The 18,480-nt window shown below is 43.1% G+C and overlaps 1 protein-coding gene across 3 annotated transcripts; it reads left to right on the top strand.

Moving 5' to 3' along the window:
• Positions 1–273: 273 nt before the first annotated feature.
• On the top strand, positions 274–14,717 carry LOC138626543 (protein phosphatase 1 regulatory subunit 12A). Of its 3 annotated transcripts, none has more exons than XM_069708250.1 (25): positions 274–668; positions 4,614–4,744; positions 4,959–5,077; positions 6,606–6,762; positions 6,903–7,047; positions 7,147–7,221; positions 7,343–7,422; positions 9,045–9,226; positions 9,367–9,476; positions 9,583–9,777; positions 9,918–10,000; positions 10,084–10,173; positions 10,350–10,439; positions 10,531–10,632; positions 10,717–10,807; positions 10,901–11,029; positions 11,123–11,225; positions 11,332–11,435; positions 11,617–11,676; positions 11,763–11,785; positions 11,879–11,942; positions 12,025–12,129; positions 12,688–12,738; positions 12,961–13,011; positions 14,486–14,717. In XM_069708250.1, exons 1-25 carry the CDS (start codon positions 393–395, stop codon positions 14,570–14,572), a joined length of 2,703 nt encoding a protein of 900 aa, XP_069564351.1. In that variant the 5' UTR covers positions 274–392; the 3' UTR covers positions 14,573–14,717. The 3 variants fall into 3 exon arrangements, with proteins under 3 accessions (XP_069564351.1, XP_069564352.1, XP_069564350.1); XM_069708249.1 differs by having other exon boundaries at positions 275–668; positions 9,021–9,226; XM_069708251.1 differs by lacking the exon at positions 10,084–10,173 and having other exon boundaries at positions 9,021–9,226.
• The last annotated feature ends 3,763 nt before the right edge of the window (positions 14,718–18,480 follow it).

Raw genomic sequence — 18,480 nt, 5'->3', positions numbered from 1 at the left:
TTTGAAACGTGAATCCAGTTTCACTTCTATAACCAACAGTAAACACACACCTTAAAACAAATAAGTTAATGTAAGTCCACCATAAGCATATCCAACTAAGAACTGACAATTGTAAGATCTACTTTAAAGTAATGAAGAAGAAAAAAAGAGAAATAAAGACGATACACTGTCCACGCAAAGACCACACACGCCCCTTCCTTGTAAATTCCGAGTAGCACTTGAAGGCATCGCAGGACTGCCACTCAGTCAGATAAGTTTGCTGTCGAGTTCAGGGCTTCGTGTCCGTGTCCGTCCACCAGGGGGCGCAGCCCGGGGGAGGCTCAACCCAAACGCCGCACTCCGCTTCTCTCCTCGTACCATGAGCTGAATCTGTCCGGGACAGACCAGGGAAGATGGCGGCCACTGACCATTCCCGGTCCGAAGCTGCTAAACAGCGACGGCAGGATCAGCTGCAGCGATGGCTGGGCTCGGAGACGGATCGGACAGGGTCGGAGGCCCGGGAAACTTTGAGCGGTTCCGGGACGCGGCGAGCTAAAGTCCGGTTCGCCCAAGGAGCGGTGTTTATGGCCGCCTGCTCCGCTGGAGACCGGGAGGAGGTGGCAGCGCTGCTCCGGCAGGGAGCTGACATCAACCACGCCAACATAGACGGACTGACAGCGCTTCACCAGGTGGGAACTTCTGACTAACTGTTAGTTTACCTGCTCACCGCCGAGCTGCTGCCAACGGTCGGCCAACTAACGGCCAACGGTTCCACGTTGATCCGTTAACGACCCTCATTAGGAGCCGTTACCGTCAGTTACAGCTCAACGTCCACATACACTAGTTGAACATTTGCGTGTCTTTTAACGGAGCAGCTCATCACTTATCTTTTAGTTTGTTGTTGTTGTTGTTGTTGTTTTTTTGGAGGGGGCTGGGGTGTAAGTGCAGGCAGGCCTGTGTGAAGCCGGTTTATTCGGGTGCTGTATAAGTTACAGGCTTCTTTTTCTCGCCTACAAACAGCAGCAGACTTGTAAAAACAGGTCACCGTTGAGCTTGTGGGTTCACATTTGACACTCCCTGGTGAGTTCAGACTGATGGTCGTCATCTGATCACCGCTTCTCTTTCTTTTTTCTTTTTTGTCCCGGAGGAAAGCTACAAGGAGCCTTGTCCTAACCAAAGAAGATGCTTTAGCCTGAAGTTATTATTGCGGATTGCTGCATTTGTACGTCTCCAAACAGGCTGCACTTCTCCTGAGCGTGTCCCGGTCTCGGTGCAGCTCAGCTTCAATGTCCCTCCCTCTCTTTTGACTTCAGTCTGGACACCATCAATGTCACCCAAGCTCTCCGTGATGCAGCATTTCCTCTACTTTTATGACACGAGCCGTCATAAACGCGAAGTGAAAGCAGATGGATTTATGTGTGATATCTAAGAAATGATGTGCTTTTAATTATTTTGCCCACTGAGAGGTGGACCGGCTGATCTGGTGTTTTCCTTCAATTCAATTCAATTCAACTCCATTCGGTTGATCCACATGTAACAACGTCACCCAGTGTGGTCTCCGTCCTGCCCTCCATCCTCCCTTTCTCCCCTGTTGCTCATCGGTTGCCTGGCAACTTGATTTAAATATAGGGCCACACTCTCCTAACTTTCCATCCTCTCCATCCAAAGCTTTTCTGTCTTCTTCACTACAACCCCTCCTCCTCCTCCTCCTCCTCCTCCTCTCGCTCTCTCTCATTCTCCTTCCCTTTGCCAGTTCCCCATGGAGGAGACTTCAGGGATTTCACATGAAGAAATGGAAAACATTCCTCAAACAGCACAAGCTGCTGTTGTCAAAGGCGATTTCCACAATGAGTCACTTGATGACCCAGTGAAGGAGTCTGCTGGGAGGTTGTGTGTTGCCCCCTCGTCGACACTCACAGGGTGCAAGAAGTGCCCTCTGTTCATTCATTCAGCTTGGAGCACCCACTTGTTCATAGGGCTCCCCCTCTGCTGCAAGTGAACACTGATTTAAACTCGCCAGATCTCTGGCTGCTCTGGAGTGCACTACAAGCCTCATCTTCAGGTCTCACAATGACCACAGCGGCGTGACTCTGGGGATGACACAGTCGGCCTCTCAGTCCACCACTTTGGTCCAGACTGAAATATCTCAGCAACTATGTGGTGGATTGCCATGAGGTTTCAGACAAACATTAATGGTCCCTACAGGGATTAATCCTAATGATTTTAGTGATCTCCTATAGCCTGGTCCCACCAGACTATCGTTCACAGCCTCGACTTCTTTGCTGTGATTATAGTCTGGAAACCCTGTTCACATAAACATTTGCACAGCCACTCTGAAGGGCGGACCAATCAGCAACCAGTGTTGTTGGTTAAGCGCAATAGCATGGAGGTCAAGTATTATTTTTTTTTACCAAATGTAGTTGCAGTGATGGTAGAGCTTCAGCACATATGATGGTAATGCTGATTGATTAAAGGCTACTCAAGTAGTTTCAAAATCAACCTGACGTCTACGCCCAGTACAATGCAACAACTGGAAACCATCCTCTATGAAGGGTCACCTGACTCCTGAATTCACAGCGTATTTGGGTCTGGTATCACCAGGTTAGATACATTGGCTTCTTCTCTTGTACCATCATGAGGTTGACCTTTGCGGTTTTGAGTTAAAACAGCTACTTGATGGATTGTCATTAAACTTGTCCCCCTCAGGATGATTTTTAATGACTTCTGTGATGCCAGCAGGTCAGAATCTTGTGTGTTCAACACATTGGTTTATGACCAGATACTGGCAAAGCTAGTTATGCTCTCATGTCTCAGCTGAGCTTTGTTTTTTAGTAAATGTCAGCATGTTGCCAGGCATTACGTTTATCTGTGACTAAGCACAGACTCACAGAGCCATTAGCATACCTCCAGACTCCGTCTTGTTCTTGTCATTAATTGACTCCCTACAGAATACAAACCCTTCTTTTCTTCACACAAGTGAAAGAGGTTCCTGTGTGGTTAGTCCTACAATGACCTGTCGATGAAAAGAAAATTAATCAACAGCAGTGTTTGTAAACTATTAATTAATATATCAAGCAGGTATGCCGAATATTGTCTGTTTCCAGCTTCTCAAATAGGAAGATTTTGTACAATTTACGTTGAGCATCTTTGGATTTTGACTCAACATGCAATATGACGACATTAGCTTTTACTCTGGGAAACTGGTATGGCATTTACATTTGTGTCTACGGATAATTGAATAATGAAAACAAATAAAGCATTATTGTACATTAGGGCTTCTCCGTTCCTTACAACATCACAGGGTGGGCACAGACATTAAATCTCAATCTGTATTATTGTGTGTTATTTCTTAACCAGGAGTCTTTACATTCTCTCAGTTTTTTGGGGTCTTCATGTGTTTTAGAGCTGCTGTGGTTGCTGCTGTGCAGTTAAAAAAAACTCTAATTCAAACTAATAAAAACTAGTGCAGATGTCTGCTTTATTCTCTCTTGTTTCAACACTCGTTTCCAGAGAATGATTGAATCATGTTTGTACTTTAAATTGTGTTTGAATAATTATAACTCATAGAAAAGTTTTTTTTAAACTTGTTTTAAATATGCAGTGCAAAACTTTTGTCTCCCTCTTTCTGCCAGTGAGAGTAATGGAAAAAAACTTTTTAGTGATAGCTCTGTCGTAGTCTACTCTGTTTCTACTGTTGCACTCTGTAAAACAGTAGATTATTTTGAATGTCACAAATCCCGCAAAATGACTTGTTTCACTATCAGAAATGATCCAATTGGTCTGATAGCATTTAGAAAGTGTAGAAGAGCCACACAAAGCAGTTATTTATACTTGTTTACTTAACATAGGACCAAACCAAAAGTCATCCGGCTGGCTGGAGGAAGTCTCTGATGCTCATGCTCCGCTTACACAGCATGCCCAGTATGCATTCAGCCAGCCAGCGGGAATGTCTCACCAGACACCAGATTTAAACACTCAGCATTGTGAACAGGGCTTGAATGTAACATACGTGCATTTTTGTGTAAAAGTCACTCCTCACTCCCCCTTTAAGAATAACTTAGAGCAAACAAAATATCATGTCTTATTCTGGGCCTTTTTCGCAGTACATTTCACTTGAAAATGGGACACAAACAGATCCTACCTTCTGGGTTTTTCTTTTGTCATAAATATTGGCTGAAATTAAAGTAGTATATCATAACATAATCCCATGAGGTCCTCGTGGGATTTATCTTTGGACTTGTGTTGGATCACACAGATCTTTGCGAGACCTTGCCTCAGGAAGTGCTGCTAAATAGATTCACTGTTCCACTAGTGCCACAAAATGAACTCTTTTGGAAAGTACTTGAGGGCTTTTAGCAGCCCACTTTGCAGAAAGTCATTACTGAACATAGACACAGTAGTCATTGTTTTAGCCCGACTGCTTTATTTGAGTTTAATAGGTTTTGGAAGTGTGTTGAGTTTTACTTTTTACAACAAACTGCAGTGAAGTGGGTCAGAGACCTTTTTTACTGTACTGAAACTGTACTCAAGCTGACTTCTGTTTATTTATGTGCACAGTGGGCATCCTTATAATAAACAACAAACAATAAACACTTGTACTACAATCCATCATGTGGCTGCGTGTCCTCCGGCAGGCCTGCATTGATGAAAATGCTGAGATGGTGCAGTTTCTGGTGGAGAGCGGGAGCGATGTCAACCGAGGGGACAATGAGGGCTGGACTCCTCTGCACGCCGCAGCCTCCTGCGGCTTCATCCAGATCACTAAGTAAGTGTTAATCACTGTCACTCAGTCACATCACTGCCATGAGGATTTAAGTTGTGATGAGTGTTTAGAAAATAAAAGCCCACATTCAATTTCAGTCGGTGTACAGTTCGACATTTCAACAGTGATCTCGGGTAATGTGCGTTAAACTAATACATGTTTTGCTACATTCTGTTTTAAATGTCACTGTGTGTGGACTGTATCTTTGTTTTTGAAGATACCTGATAGAGCACGGTGCCCACGTTGGGGCGGTGAACAGTGAAGGAGAACTTCCTTTGGATGTTGCCACAGAAGACGCTATGGAGAGGCTGCTCAAAGCTGAAATCAAAAAACAAGGTGAGGAATCACTGTGTAGCGACACAAACACCTCCGCTCTAACCTAACGTCCAAGGTTACATCTTGTTATTGTTGAGCTATGGACGTGCATGTGATCTTTACGATTTAACTACAATATATGACGTTTATGTCATTAGAATTAAAGCTGATCATGCAGTTATCACCACAGTTAGTAATTATAATGTTAATGTAGGTGTTTCAACCAAAACTTGACTAACTATTCATTTTTAAAGCTCAAACATTTATTGTTTTTGTCTCTGATTTGATGATGTCTCTGTTTTTATATGACTGTACATTTATTGTAGGTTGACTGAAAAGAGCAATCTGAATATGATACTTTAGGCTCTTGGATAGTGTTGTGAGCATTCTTCACTATTTCCTACCATTTCATAGAATTGAGCACATTTTTGAAGAGACAACCAAATTGAAAATTTATAATAATTATTACTGGCTGTCCAAAAATTGGGGAGCTGAATAATAAAGTTAATTTAAGGAATTGATTGAAGCTTTATATTTTATTTTACACGCCATTTTAATTATTCAACTTATTGTTCAATTTCTTCACGTATTCAGTTATAATTTTGTCTCATTATATTGCCTTTTTGTTTTGTGACTTTATAAAGTTATCGTTTATTTACAGAACATTATTTTACTGCACTCTGGCGTTCTCAACTAACATCTTGACCATTTTAAGTTACAACATGCCGTCAGAAATGATATGCTTCACTGTTGCCAGCATGTCGGTTTTAGTCGTTTAGTCAAACCAAACCTGAAGTCCTGAAACCCAAACTAAATGTTTCAATATGATGAGTAATTATGCCAAATTAAAAGAAATCTTTATGTACAGTCAGTAATCTAGGTGATGTTGTAATAGATTTATAAAACAAACTTTGGAGTGGGCATGAATTATCAGGTCATAATTCGTAAAAAAAAAAAAACATCTTAAAAGAGGCCGATATTTCAAGAAAAGTGCAGATTTACTATATAATGATGTAGTTTGAATGAATGGTTCTCCACAATCTTGGCTTCAGTTATGGTTGGGTTTTTTTACGACCAGAATCAATTAGGGAATTATGCAGAGCTCTGGCTACATCCTCGTCAATCTTATAAATATGTGGCCCCAAAAGCTTCTTTGCATTTGTGTCCTGTTTATATAAGCGGTCCCAATGCTTTGCAAAAGTAGGCAAAGAAATGGGGACAGTCGCTGTGTACCAAATGTTCCCTGACATTCATTGTACCAAGGCTCCAGGCTTGTACTTTTATCGCTGTCAGATGCACGTTGTTCAGATCCAAATGCCTCTGAACCCACAGACACATATAAAAACAGAATATTTTTGTCCTTCTTGTCTATATACACTGACTGTTTTGCAAAGATTTCAATGCTTTGAAATGTGTCTGCGTTTCAGTTTATCACTGTGTTCGTGTTCGTGTGTGTGTGTGTGTGTGTGTGTGTGTGTGTGTGTGTGTGTGTGTGTGTGTGTGTGTGCGTGTGTGTGTGTGTGTGTGTGCGTGTGCGTGTGTGTCACAGGCGTAGACGTAGACAACGCCCGCAAGGAGGAGGAGAGGATCATGCACCAGGACGCCACGGCGGTGCTGGCGGGATGTGGCACTCTCACTCCTCATCCAAACACCAAGGCAACGGCTCTGCACGTCGCCGCTGCCAAAGGCTACATCGAAGTCCTGAAGTGAGCATTAGTGCACACACACTGACAGCTTGTTAGATTTTTGTCTCATTTTGGTATTGCACCAAGTCAAACAGCTTTTATTCATTGCCGTGTCCTCTCCTCTTTGTTCGGTTCCCTCCCTCTTTCCTCGCCTGGGTCAGGGTACTGTTAAAGTGTGAGGTGGATGTGGACAGCAGGGACATCGACGGGTGGACGCCCCTGCATGCGGCAGCTCACTGGGGGCAGGAGGAGGTGTGCACCCTGCTTGCTGACAACATGTGCGACATGGGTGCTGTCAACAATGTGGTGAGGGCAAGACAAACAGCCTTTCCTCTGGCATTAAGTCCTTGAGTGAAGCGTCAAGCTTGTGCCATGACTGATTATGCTTTGTGAATGTCCTTGTAGGGACAAACGCCTCTGGATGTTGCAGATGAGAACCTCGTGGACACTCTGGAGGAGCTACAGAAGAAACAGAACGCTGTGAGTCTTCCTTCACACAGGCTCCACGACTATCTCTCTCGGTTAGATAAACCTGATATGACTGATGGTTTTACAGCGGTGAATGTTCTCTGTGTTTATGTCTGTTTATATTCCTCTTCAGTTACGTAGCCAGATCGCGAAACAGACTCCTGTTATTGAGACCAGTCCACAAATCTCCATGGTACCAGTTCGCACACGCAGGTCAGTGCCAGTGCCAGTGTGTGTGTGTGTGTGTGTGTGTGTGTGTGTGTGTGTGTGTGTGTGTGTGGGTACACGCTATGCTGTTCCTCAGCTCAATCCCAGTAGTCCTTGTACCAGTTGTCTGCATGCAGGTGTGACGTTAACGGTCCCAGCATTCCTTTGAATTGTGTTACTTCTATCCACCAACACTGACCTAGATAGATGCAGCAATCTGTGTCTCAGTTTCACATCAAATACTAATGGTAACTTTTTTTGATAGGAGACAATATAAATGCTAAATTCAGCATGTTGTTAATGGACATTTTGTCTTGCACTACAACAGAAAGTAAGAAAATAATGAAATCTGAAATCACAAAAGAGAACAGAAGGGGAAAAAAAACTATTGAAAGTACAATTTGATAAATAAGAAAAGTTAATGAATGATGAATAAACTGGAAGAACATATTACAAGCTCCTGCTGGGTAATACGAGTAGAATCTCTTGTTGTAAATGTGGTAATTATACATACAAACAAAAGGTTCTGCATAGAATTCTCTTGAAAATCAATTGCGAAACTGTTACAGATAAAATCACAAGAGAGGAATATCTGTTTTTGGCTAATTCGACAAGCCCACTGATTCAAAAATCCAATATTGCCATTTAAGGAGGTCTGCGCAATAATTTCCAGCATCAGCCACAATGATCTACTACACCCAGAGATGTTAAAGTGACCATGAGCACCGTATAAGCAGCTAATGTGTGTTCCTACTTCATTACATACACCCGCTCTAAGCAGGGTGTCAAAATAAAGTATACTGACAACAGTCAGTATGTAGACTGAGAAACCTTAGAGTTTTTAGGACGTTTTTAATGTACTGTTATTGTTATTATTACATTAACATGATGCACAAATAAAATGGAGGAGCTGTTCAGCTGAAAAAAATAAGTTGTCGAAGGTGGTGAAGCAGCTCCTCGAAAACGCAAACAAGTAACTGTATTTTTGTAATTGACAAAAATTACAAAATACTTTGAATAAACATTTGAATCTAATATCGGGTTTCCATTTAAAACAAAACAAAAAAAGACATCTCCTTCATCACTGAAGTCTATTTGCAGTGCAAGTTTCCACATCATGCTTGTGTATGTTGTCTATTGGACCAGAAGGGGTTTGAAAACAATCCTCTAGCGTCAAAGTCTGTGCATTAAGTAACATTCACCATTTTGAGTGGAGGGGGAATTTAATTATGGGGATTTATTGAATATTAATTTGTAAAAAGCATACTATAAAGATTGGTGTGTCATATATCATAATGGTTAGTAGGTAGTGTGTAACCGAGACACAGTATTTGTTTTGTCATTTGTTTGGACTCATGTAAAGTAAACACTATAAATGCTGCAACATGAATAATAGGTTGAAGTTAGAGATCCATCTGGTAACAAGAGAGAAACTCTGCAAATGGCATCACAGACCCGCTGCCACCCTCCCCCCATCCCCCCCAGCTGATATGTTGATTGGCGCATGCTCGCTCTAATTGGCTGCACATGGAATGAGTTCCCTCACTGATCAGCTCCCTGCATGCCACCTGTTGTTCCACCCCACCTTGGCCCCGCCCCTGCAGGACTTCTATCTCTCGTATGAGCAGTAAGGAGAAGATCTGCCTCCACGAGCGTGAGAAGCACCCACCTCCTGCCCTGCAGAGCAGTCCGGCTGAGGACGAGGAGGAGGAAGGCCAGACGGGACAGAGCCAGTCTCAGAGCCAGGCGAAAGCCTCCAGCAGCTCCAGCTCAGAGGAGGAGAGCGAGTCTGAGAGTGATGCAGAGTCAGGTGAGAGACGCTGCGCTTGTTCCTGCTGCTGATCAGTATTTGAGACAGAGCTGGGCATTCAGGACCTAACAGTTTTATCAGATCAGAGTTTTATGATTTTACTCGTGATTTATTGATTGCTGACATTTGCACTTTTGCAGAGAAAGCAAAAAACCGAGAAATCATAAACAACTTGAACAACAAACGAAACACCACCAGCCTGCTTCCTACCTCCATGTCAACGAGTACCGCTGCAAGCCAAGTGAAAAAGGTCACATGTCGAGACATTATTTACACAACATCAAATGTGTTTTTTTTTGCTGCATAACGACAATACTGAATATTCAAACTGGTACCTTTTACTGGGTGTGCGGCAGGAACCAAGCAAGCCTCCAGCCGCCGAAGCCCCGGGCTCATGGAGAACGTCCCTGAGGAAGGCAGGCAGCTCTGTGACCCTGGGCTCAGCCGGGCTCTCTGACTCCAGCCAGGACCCCAGCAGACCCCCGGAGTCTGTCCTGGGCATGACCCGCTCTGCCTCCAGCCCCCGCCTCAGCTCGGAGGCTGACACCAAGGTACACAGGCGCTCGCATGAAACCGCGGTCATTGGTTTTTAACATCTAACATGACAAGTGAAAGAAAGGCTTCTTTTACAGCGTCCCTGCGATAAGTTACATAAACAACTGATGAACTGATCCCTCCCTTTCGTTCTAAGGAGCCAAGGCTCGCTCGAGTACCGCCCATTCCTACCCGGAGACTCTTCAGTATTCCAGATAACAACCCTGACAACTCCAACAGGTGTGCCTGAACTCCAATATGCTTCTGCACTTGTGAAACCAGAATCTGAGTCACTGCATATGTGCCCCCTGTCTCTCCCTTAGTTGGCTCAGCCGTAGCTCCTCTTACACCCGACGCCTTCATAGTCAGTCAGGGAATGACCTCACTAGTTCCACCCAGTCTTTGCTTCACAGGTCAGTCACCCTGCTCACTGCGCTCATTGTTTTTGTTTGCACTGCTGTTTGTGTGTGATCGTTTTCTGCAGTGTCAAAGCTTGATACTGTCCCCAAGCAGCGAATACTAATTTGTGTGTGTGTCTGGCTGTGAAAGATGCCGTTGTGTTTCCAATGGGTTCTGTCTCGTTTTCCAGCTCATCTTATGGAAAGAGACTGGATGACCCCACCGTGACCTCAGCTAGCTCTGTTGGACTCAGCCGCCTCAATAGTGTCTTAGCTCAGAGGTATTTCATTTTTATGCCTCTGTGACATTTTGCCTGCCTCACTTATCTGATAGATCTGATAGCCGCGTTTTTATCTTTCTTTCTCCAACAGACTTCCTCAGGAACAGGCAGAGAAGAAGGACCAGTCTGCCGTCACCTCCTCCAACTCTCGAAACACAACCACAGGCGAGCAGGAGACCAAGCAGAGGCGCAAGTGAGTCACAACATGCTGATGTTTGTATTTCTGTGGTCCTCATGGTGTGGCTTTGTAGCTCAAAGTTTAATCCCACTTGTGTAGGTCCTATCTGACACCCGTGCGGGATGAGGAGGCAGAGGCGCAGAGAAAAGCTCGCTCCCGACATGCACGGCAGTCCAGACGCTCCACTCAGGTACAGAAAACACCTGATCAGATGTTCCCTACAGATTCAAGTCTGTAAACTTCAGGAGGACTGTGGCACATGACTGTTTTCTTCCATATGAAGGGGGTGACACTAACAGATCTGCAGGAGGCGGAGAAGACCATGAAGACGGACAACAAAGGGAGAGAAAAGAAGGAGGAAGAAGAGAAGGAGAAAGAGAAGGAATCAAAACAGAAGAAAGGAGAGGAGGGGGTGAGAGCCATACGTCACAGTTATAGGCCTGTAGGCTGCTGCTCTTGTATAATGTCATGTGACGTCATACAGCGGGACATTCTGTGTTTACAGGAAGTGAGCTGGAGGTCTCGTATTGCTAGTCTGCAGAAGTCGGACCTGCTGGGCCTCACGCAGCCTGCTGGCACTCCTCGGCCTCAGACCTATGATAGAAGAGGTACACACCACCTCTTTCCTTTTCTTTTCAACAGAACACAGCACTTTTTTTTTTTGCTGGATAATTTAATTTGGTCTTAAGTGATTGCTGTCTGGCTTTGTTCCAGATGTGGAGGCCAGCACAGGGGAGAGTGAGACAGAGCGATGGGCCAGGGAGCACAGGGAGAGGAGACAAGCCCGGGCCAGAAGGAAGGCACAAAGAACCGGCGAGGTAAACACTACAAACATTCTCTGTCTGGAAAACTGATGCAGGATGAATAGAAAACCATACTAACAAGGAACTCAGCAGACATAAAGGGAAGATGGATCAAAGGCGTAGCAATGAGAAATATAACCTGTAATGTTGCATCTTGACTTAAGAGAGTACATGTTGTACTATCCGTCATCCACAGAGTGATGACAACGATCCCAGTGGAGAGGAAGAGTTCTCAGGCAGTGGGCTGGATCCACAGGTGTGTCTGTGTGTCTTTGTGTGTGTATCGATGTGTGATCTCAGCAGACTGTAACCTAACTTGTTTGCTTCCTTCTCTGTTTACAGACAGACCAACACTTGAGTTCCAGGTATGAATCGAGCTTTTGATCTGACCTCTTTCTTCTCTCTGTCATCACAGTCTGCGTGATAACGGCCTCTTTGAACTCTGCTCTCTTCATCAGGTTGGGCGTATATTGTAACGACCGTACGCAGGGAGAAGGATCTGAGACCAAGGATTTTAAGAAGGTCAGTAGACAGAACTGATAGAGCCCACGCATTGTGTATTATTTGCTATTTGTTCCAGTTATTCATTGTTGGTGTGTGTCAGTTGTTTGAGGAGGTGTCCAGAGAAAACAGCCAGCTCCAGTCTCAGCTGCAGGACACTCAGAGGATTGTCAGTCAGACCAGGTTGGACCTGGAAAAAGCCACACAGGTGACAACACAAATTGTTGTGTATAATATCATGTATTTCTCTGTGTTTCTGGACAGAAAAAATATTAACACCTTCAATATTTGGATCTGGATTTAATCTTTACAGCAAAGGGTGTCATGTGAATGGTGAAACAAGAAGTAAACACATTGTACCTCAGGAGGGAACAAAAATCAGTCACTATTTACAATAACCATATGTTTGTGATTTTTGTGTTCTCTTGTAAGAATTATTATGTGTTCACTTAATTAACCCACAGTGCATCATAAAAAAAAACTGTACAGTGGACCGTAGCTGAGATCCAACTACTATAATGCTTTGTACAGACAAGGGAAAATGTAAACAGCTGCCAGATGCAGGAATGACCCGAGTGTCTGTATTTGTTTTGTATTTGGTCCAGTAGTAGGATTCCCTCTTTTAATATATCAACAAATTTCATCCACATCACCATGTTGCAGGTTGTGTCTTCAAATGCATAAAGTGTTTTTGCATACAGGCCCTCTGGTGATCATGATAGTCTACAGTTGTGGTGATGTTAACGTGGTTTGTTGTATCCAACAGAGACAGGAGCGCTTCAGTGACTGTTCAGCCCTGCTGGAGCTGGAGAGGAAGGTAACGCATCCCCTCTGATGATGTTCCACGTTGTTGTTGTTGTAGCTTCATCTGCCTCACTACTGCCACCCCTGCCTGTCTGTTGACGCCCCCCCCCCCACCCACTCCAACCACTTCTTCACTTGTTTTCACTCAACTTTTGTGCTCCTTCTTCTTCTCTACATCACTTTCTCTCTGCCACCCCACCCCCGAACTCCCCCGTCACATTTCCACTGGCAACAGGACCGGAGGATGTTGGAACGGCGAATGGCAGAGCTGGAGGAGGAATTAAAGGTGAGAGGCCGACTCTTATCAAGGTCACAGACACTTTGCATGCTTCTGCTTGATTAGCTCGGCTTGAGCTTGTGCAGTCCAGCCGCGTGATGAAGGCGCACCGTAGAGAGCTGTTGGACACTGTGTTCAGGTGGTGTGATGAGGTTGGTGTTTATGTTACGACTCGCAGGTTAATTTGCTTGTTTAGAAAGTTAATAGATAGTTTGTTTTACCCGCCCAGCAACTACCTCAAATTTGACCCAAGAGGCATCTGTGTGTGTGTGAAATAACAAATAATTACTCGTTTTGGAAGTTGCCTATATTTCCAGGTAAACAGTGCATGTCCTTTTCCGAAAGAAATACTTTGATATTTTGGGAAATGTGCTTTTTCTGTACTGTAAATCTGTAGCTGGGGCCAGCAGCTTAGCATTAAGACTGTACATGGGAAGCATCTAACTTGGATCCATCCAATAACAGCTGCTCCCTGCCAAGAGAGAGTTCATCACATAACCCACTGTAAGACAGAACATTGTAAAATTTAGTAAGTTCTAGAGAACCAATTTTTTTTTTTTTACCTGATGGAGCCAGGCTAGCTGTTGTTGTGCTGAGCTAAGCTAACCAGCTGCTGGCTGGAGCTTCAAATTTACCATACAGACAATATCAAGTTTCCTATCTGTCTCTTGGCAACTGTCTCCCAAAATGTTAGGAAATTTCTTAATATTCTTAACATGCCCTGATTCAAATATGCAAACTAATCATATTTGGATTAATAAACATTTGTTTTTTTCTAAATGTGGTTGAAAATTGTTTCAAGTTCTCGGGCAACAGGCTATTTTTAGCACACGTGCAAATGTTACATGGCAACAAGTACCCTCTGATTATTATCTCCATTTTTAATATCCAAATTCCTCATGCTCCGTAGAAGAAACAACATAAGAAATGATCATCCATATTTTATATCCATTTCACTCAAATATAACGCTTTTAATGGCTTGGAACATTTCCTAACAAAAGTTGATGAGAGCATTGCAGCAAAAGTCAACTGACCTGATTTAAAAGAATTTTCACAAAAAAAGACCCAGCTGTCTCAACATAACATAAATTGACAACAGATTTTATTGCATTAATGTTAATAAATCAGCTTTTTCAGTGGCGCTTTACCAGTTCATACCTGTTTTTAAAATTCTTTAGTTGATTAATGGATTGTTTTGACATGCCATGTCATAAAAAAAAAAAAAAAAGCACAGGTGTATTTAATCAAATTGATGAGTGCTGGGCTGTTACTCGTTCTGGTCGGTACTAGTTTGAACTGAGCCTGCTGGTTGAAACTTACTGGAGAGGTCATTGGACATGTTATGAGTTACTCGTGCGTTTCCCATGACGGTGAGTCACACTGCCTGTTGTAAAAGCTGCCTATTGTGTATAATGTCTTAACATCCAATATCTCACTAATGAAGAGAATTTGTTTTAATGTGGATTTAACTTTTACCACCAGGTTCTGGTTGACTTGAGAGCAGACAACCAGCGTCTTAAAGATGAAAATGGAGCACTGATCCGGGTCATCAGCAAACTCTCCAAATAGATGGAGAGAAAGAGAGAGACACATGAAGAGCAGGGAAACCCCCCCCCCTTACCCTCTCCCCCCTCCTTCCTTCCATCCATCCCACCCTCCTTTCATACATTCCTCCCAGTGCCAAAGAGTGAGAGAGGGAGGGAGGGGGGGGGGGGGGCGCTACAGCTTGACTTGGATTGTTGATGCCTCTCTACGAACAGCTGGAGCGTCTTTTGTGTGCCTTACTGCCCGGGTGTCACAGGAAGAGGCTCCCGCAGCAGCCACATGAGATCTGACGAAAGCCAGAAGGCTCACGGACGGTGCAACACACAAAACACCACAACAGTGTACTGCGACTGTGTGTCACGGGAATGCTAACATGTACACACAGTCCTTATGAGTGCATCCATACTTCCACTGAGCTCACAAGACAGCTTGGGCCTTGAAGCTCCCACTTCATATCTTTTTTTTTTTTCTTTTTTTTGTGAACACACTCACGACACATTCACAAATTTTTCCCACTTGCAGTCCAAATCCAGTGTGTTGTCAAGCAGTAATGGTTTTGTTGTATTCTTCTTTACAAACTCTGAAGCACATTCGAGGCTCTGCCTTTTCCATTCATCAACGTCCTGACAACAGGAGAAGTCCATGAAGCTCTGTTGGGTTGTTTTGTGTCCACATGTAAGTGTTTGAACCCACCTACCTCTCCACCTATGCACTTCCCCCACATAGTTTTTATTTTTGTGACCACAAACACACTCCATGCTCTTAGAAAAAAAAAAAAGACCGCAGAACCAGGTCAGTTCGACCACAGCACTTTACGCCAGACAGACAACTTCAGGTCGGAGCAGCACCTTCTCACGACTACTTGTCTCTGAGCAAGCAGACGGAGAGGTGACCCATAGCTGAAGATCAAAGGTCATTGCATCATTACAGAAATTGTTGTTCTGTCAAAGCCTATTATGCTATGAATGGTTTTAATTGTTACCATTGATTAAGATATTATTTTCATAGTTTTTCATTGTCAATTCCTCTCTTATAGAGGAGCATGGTTTTGTATATGTGTATAAATGTTAGTCTTGAATAATACCCTTTTGAAGTAAAATTCCATGTAGCCTTTCTTCACATGTTGGTTTTCTAATATATTAAATGGATGTCTGCACCCTAATAATAATAATAAAAAAAAGTGTGTTTGTAGCAGCTGCTTGTTTATTATCAACAATAGTTGAGTGTAGTTTTTATCCATTGTCGATAGTGGATTTTTTTTGGATCAAGTAAAAAAAAAAAAGCACTAAACTGAGATATATCTTGACAGTGCACATCCACAACACTCAGTTCTTGCTTGGCTTCTCAGCAACAAGTTGCTCACTTTTTCTTGGTCACCTGTTTATTTGCCTTTTGCTGTTTCTGTACTTGTATCATCCATCCGTATAGTGTCAGTTTGTCTGTTCACTGGCAGCCAGATGTCCTACATCACTGGGGAGACACAAAGAGGAACAGAACAGCTGCAAGAGTGCAGGCTCACACACCATGTGCCTAACAGAGGAAACCGAGCTACACAGATGTATTTACAGTATGTTTGCACTGTTACATTGATTTGTTGCTGCTCCCGGGTGGACACTTCATCATGAGTGGCTTTACTGATATCATAGACTTTAGTGTCATTACTGTTGTATGAATGCTCAGACATCTGGGTAAAGCTGTGAGAGTCCTGGTGTCTTTTGAGCTCCTGTCCATTTGTACCTAATGTGTAGTTTACACGAGTAATCTGTCTGTTTGTCCCATCTGAGAGCAGGGAGATGGACCACTGTCCTGCAGAGTAGAAGTACTGACAACAAGCTGAGCTCCTAATAAGGAAGGGCAGGCTGGCCGAGGCACTCTCTCTGTAAATATCTCTCAGGTCTGAGAAAGGCAGAGGAAGGGAGCTGGGGAGGAATAGGGAAGCGGATGGATTGCAGCCTTATATGGACAAAGCACTGCTTTTCCCAGGGTTTGTGGCTCTGACCCCCGGCATGATGCCAGACGCTACACAAACGGCTCCCTGGCGCCACCAAGAGATGCAACTAATGTAATGCTACAGCTGAGCTGATGGTGAGGCTGAAAACATTTACAGTATATTGTTGATTATAAATTTCAATTTGTTTTGACAACTAGTTTTCCAGGACCAATTACAACAAAAACAAAAACAAAACTATATTCACGGGTAGAAAAATAAAGCTAAGATCAACATCCACACAAAACTGACCCACAGCTGCAGACCTTCAGGGTCCTGGAAGATGGCAGGTTGTTTTTGTTGCAGTATTTTGATTCATTGGACATTCTGGTAGTGTGCACCATGATACCTGAATAGGTAATAGCCTTAGACTGGTTATGATCCCTTTTTTTTTTTACCTAATCTGTCCCATTAGATCCCATTTGGTTGTACAATCACATAACAGATGTAATGGAAATCTAGCTAAGGGTTTTGCACTTGAAAGATTCAGTGATTTTGTATTATTCTTTCAGTCCCACAAGTTCCCAGTAATGTAACTTATGTAATGAAACACACCATCATTAAAGGCCTATATAACAGACTCTTTGTCAAAAATCTGAAGCCCGACATCATCAAAGACATTTTTAAAAGGTCAGTCAGGACCACAAAAGACATAAAGCTGTTCCAGTTCTTCTGTTTGGGACGAGTCAACTGACTTCGCTGGATAAAACTGATGCAGTTTAACAAAGCTGTGTGTAAAAGAATTATGAAAAAACAAACTGGCACAGAGAAAACATGGTTGACCTGAGGCCTTTCCACCTTTTAAGTAACAAACTCAAGTCATGTTTACAGGCAGTGTTTGTCACCGAAACACATCATCTACCTACGGTGTTGAATGCATTTCCTTAATCTAAAATATTTGCAGCCACATTGTAAAACATCTGAAATCCTGCATTATTTTGATCCATGTTTACTTCCAAGCAGTCTTATTCTTCTTCACTGCCTTGGTTGGCACATTCCTTTAATTTTTTTTCCACCATCTGTGGATCAGTGGAACTGATTGAAACCAACAGCGGGATGTGAACTGTGCTGCCTGCTTGCTAGGACATCCCTGTGCGCTTATAAATATTGCCCCAAAGCTCTACTTGTGCTCAAAAACTCCACAGGGAACCTTTTATCTATTAGGGTGTCTGTGGCTGTTGTTGGTGGTGGCACCTCTTTGCCCGCAGTGGGACATGGGCGGCCCGGCTTGGAATCCTTCTTTGATTATATGAACAAAAAATACAACAATATTTATTTGTTTGTTGTTTGTTTTTTGAAAATGGGTTACAACCTTGAAACCTTGAAAAACCAGCAAAATAAAAAAAAAATGTTTTAAAAAAAAAAAAAGTGGAAAATTATTAACTCGCCCGGGAAAAAAATAAAAGTCAAACTTTGGTAAAGCAACATCAACAAAAAAATATCACAAAATACAACAGAGGTGAGGTCAAATTCAAAACTCAACAATAAAGTTCAGGAAGGGATTTGAAAGAGGATGTCTGCCTCATTTCTGGTTGTTTTGAAGCCCCATTGCAAAACCTTTGCTGTTGGCATGAAGGTGAAAACAGGAAACTTTTATGGCGACATGATTTAGTTTGGAGAGAGTGACGTGATATTTCTGGAAAGAGATAGGAAGCAAATATGCTGACAGTGACCTGGAGGGTATTTTTACTGCCTCGACCAAGTGCTCCTGCTGTTTTAATTGTGAATATGTGAGCATCAGATGGAAGCCATTTAGGTCCTTGACAAGACTCTCAAATTGATGTTGTTTTGCACAATACGAAAACTGCACTTAACATTTCAATAAAATCCAGTGAGCATGCGCCCCCACCTATTGACCCACTGTGCAGCTGGAGTTTTACACAAATTTATCCTCCACATTAAATCCATGCCAGGTTTTTTATAAGACCAAAACCAAGTCCAGCTT

The sequence above is a fragment of the Brachyistius frenatus genome, unplaced genomic scaffold (assembly GCF_029030835.1).
Source record: "Brachyistius frenatus isolate BFR_SWC_R1_liver_20210118 unplaced genomic scaffold, ASM2903083v1 Contig_74, whole genome shotgun sequence".
In the NCBI taxonomy this organism is placed as follows: Eukaryota; Metazoa; Chordata; class Actinopteri; family Embiotocidae; genus Brachyistius; species Brachyistius frenatus.
Note: the sequence above shows the minus strand (reverse complement) of the source record. Positions and strands in the feature narration are given on the sequence as shown.

What these genes read in the sequence shown, in the direction of transcription:
- LOC138626543 (XM_069708249.1), top strand. Translation starts at nt 393, where the DNA reads ATGGCGGCCACTGACCATTCCCGGTCCGAAGCTGCTAAACAGCGACGG. An exon ending in AATAGTGTCTTAGCTCAGAG is followed by an intron (nt 10,440 to 10,530) that starts GTATTTCATTTT and finishes TTTCTCCAACAG; the next exon opens with ACTTCCTCAGGAACAGGCAG. An exon ending in AGGCACAAAGAACCGGCGAG is followed by an intron (nt 11,436 to 11,616) that starts GTAAACACTACA and finishes CGTCATCCACAG; the next exon opens with AGTGATGACAACGATCCCAG.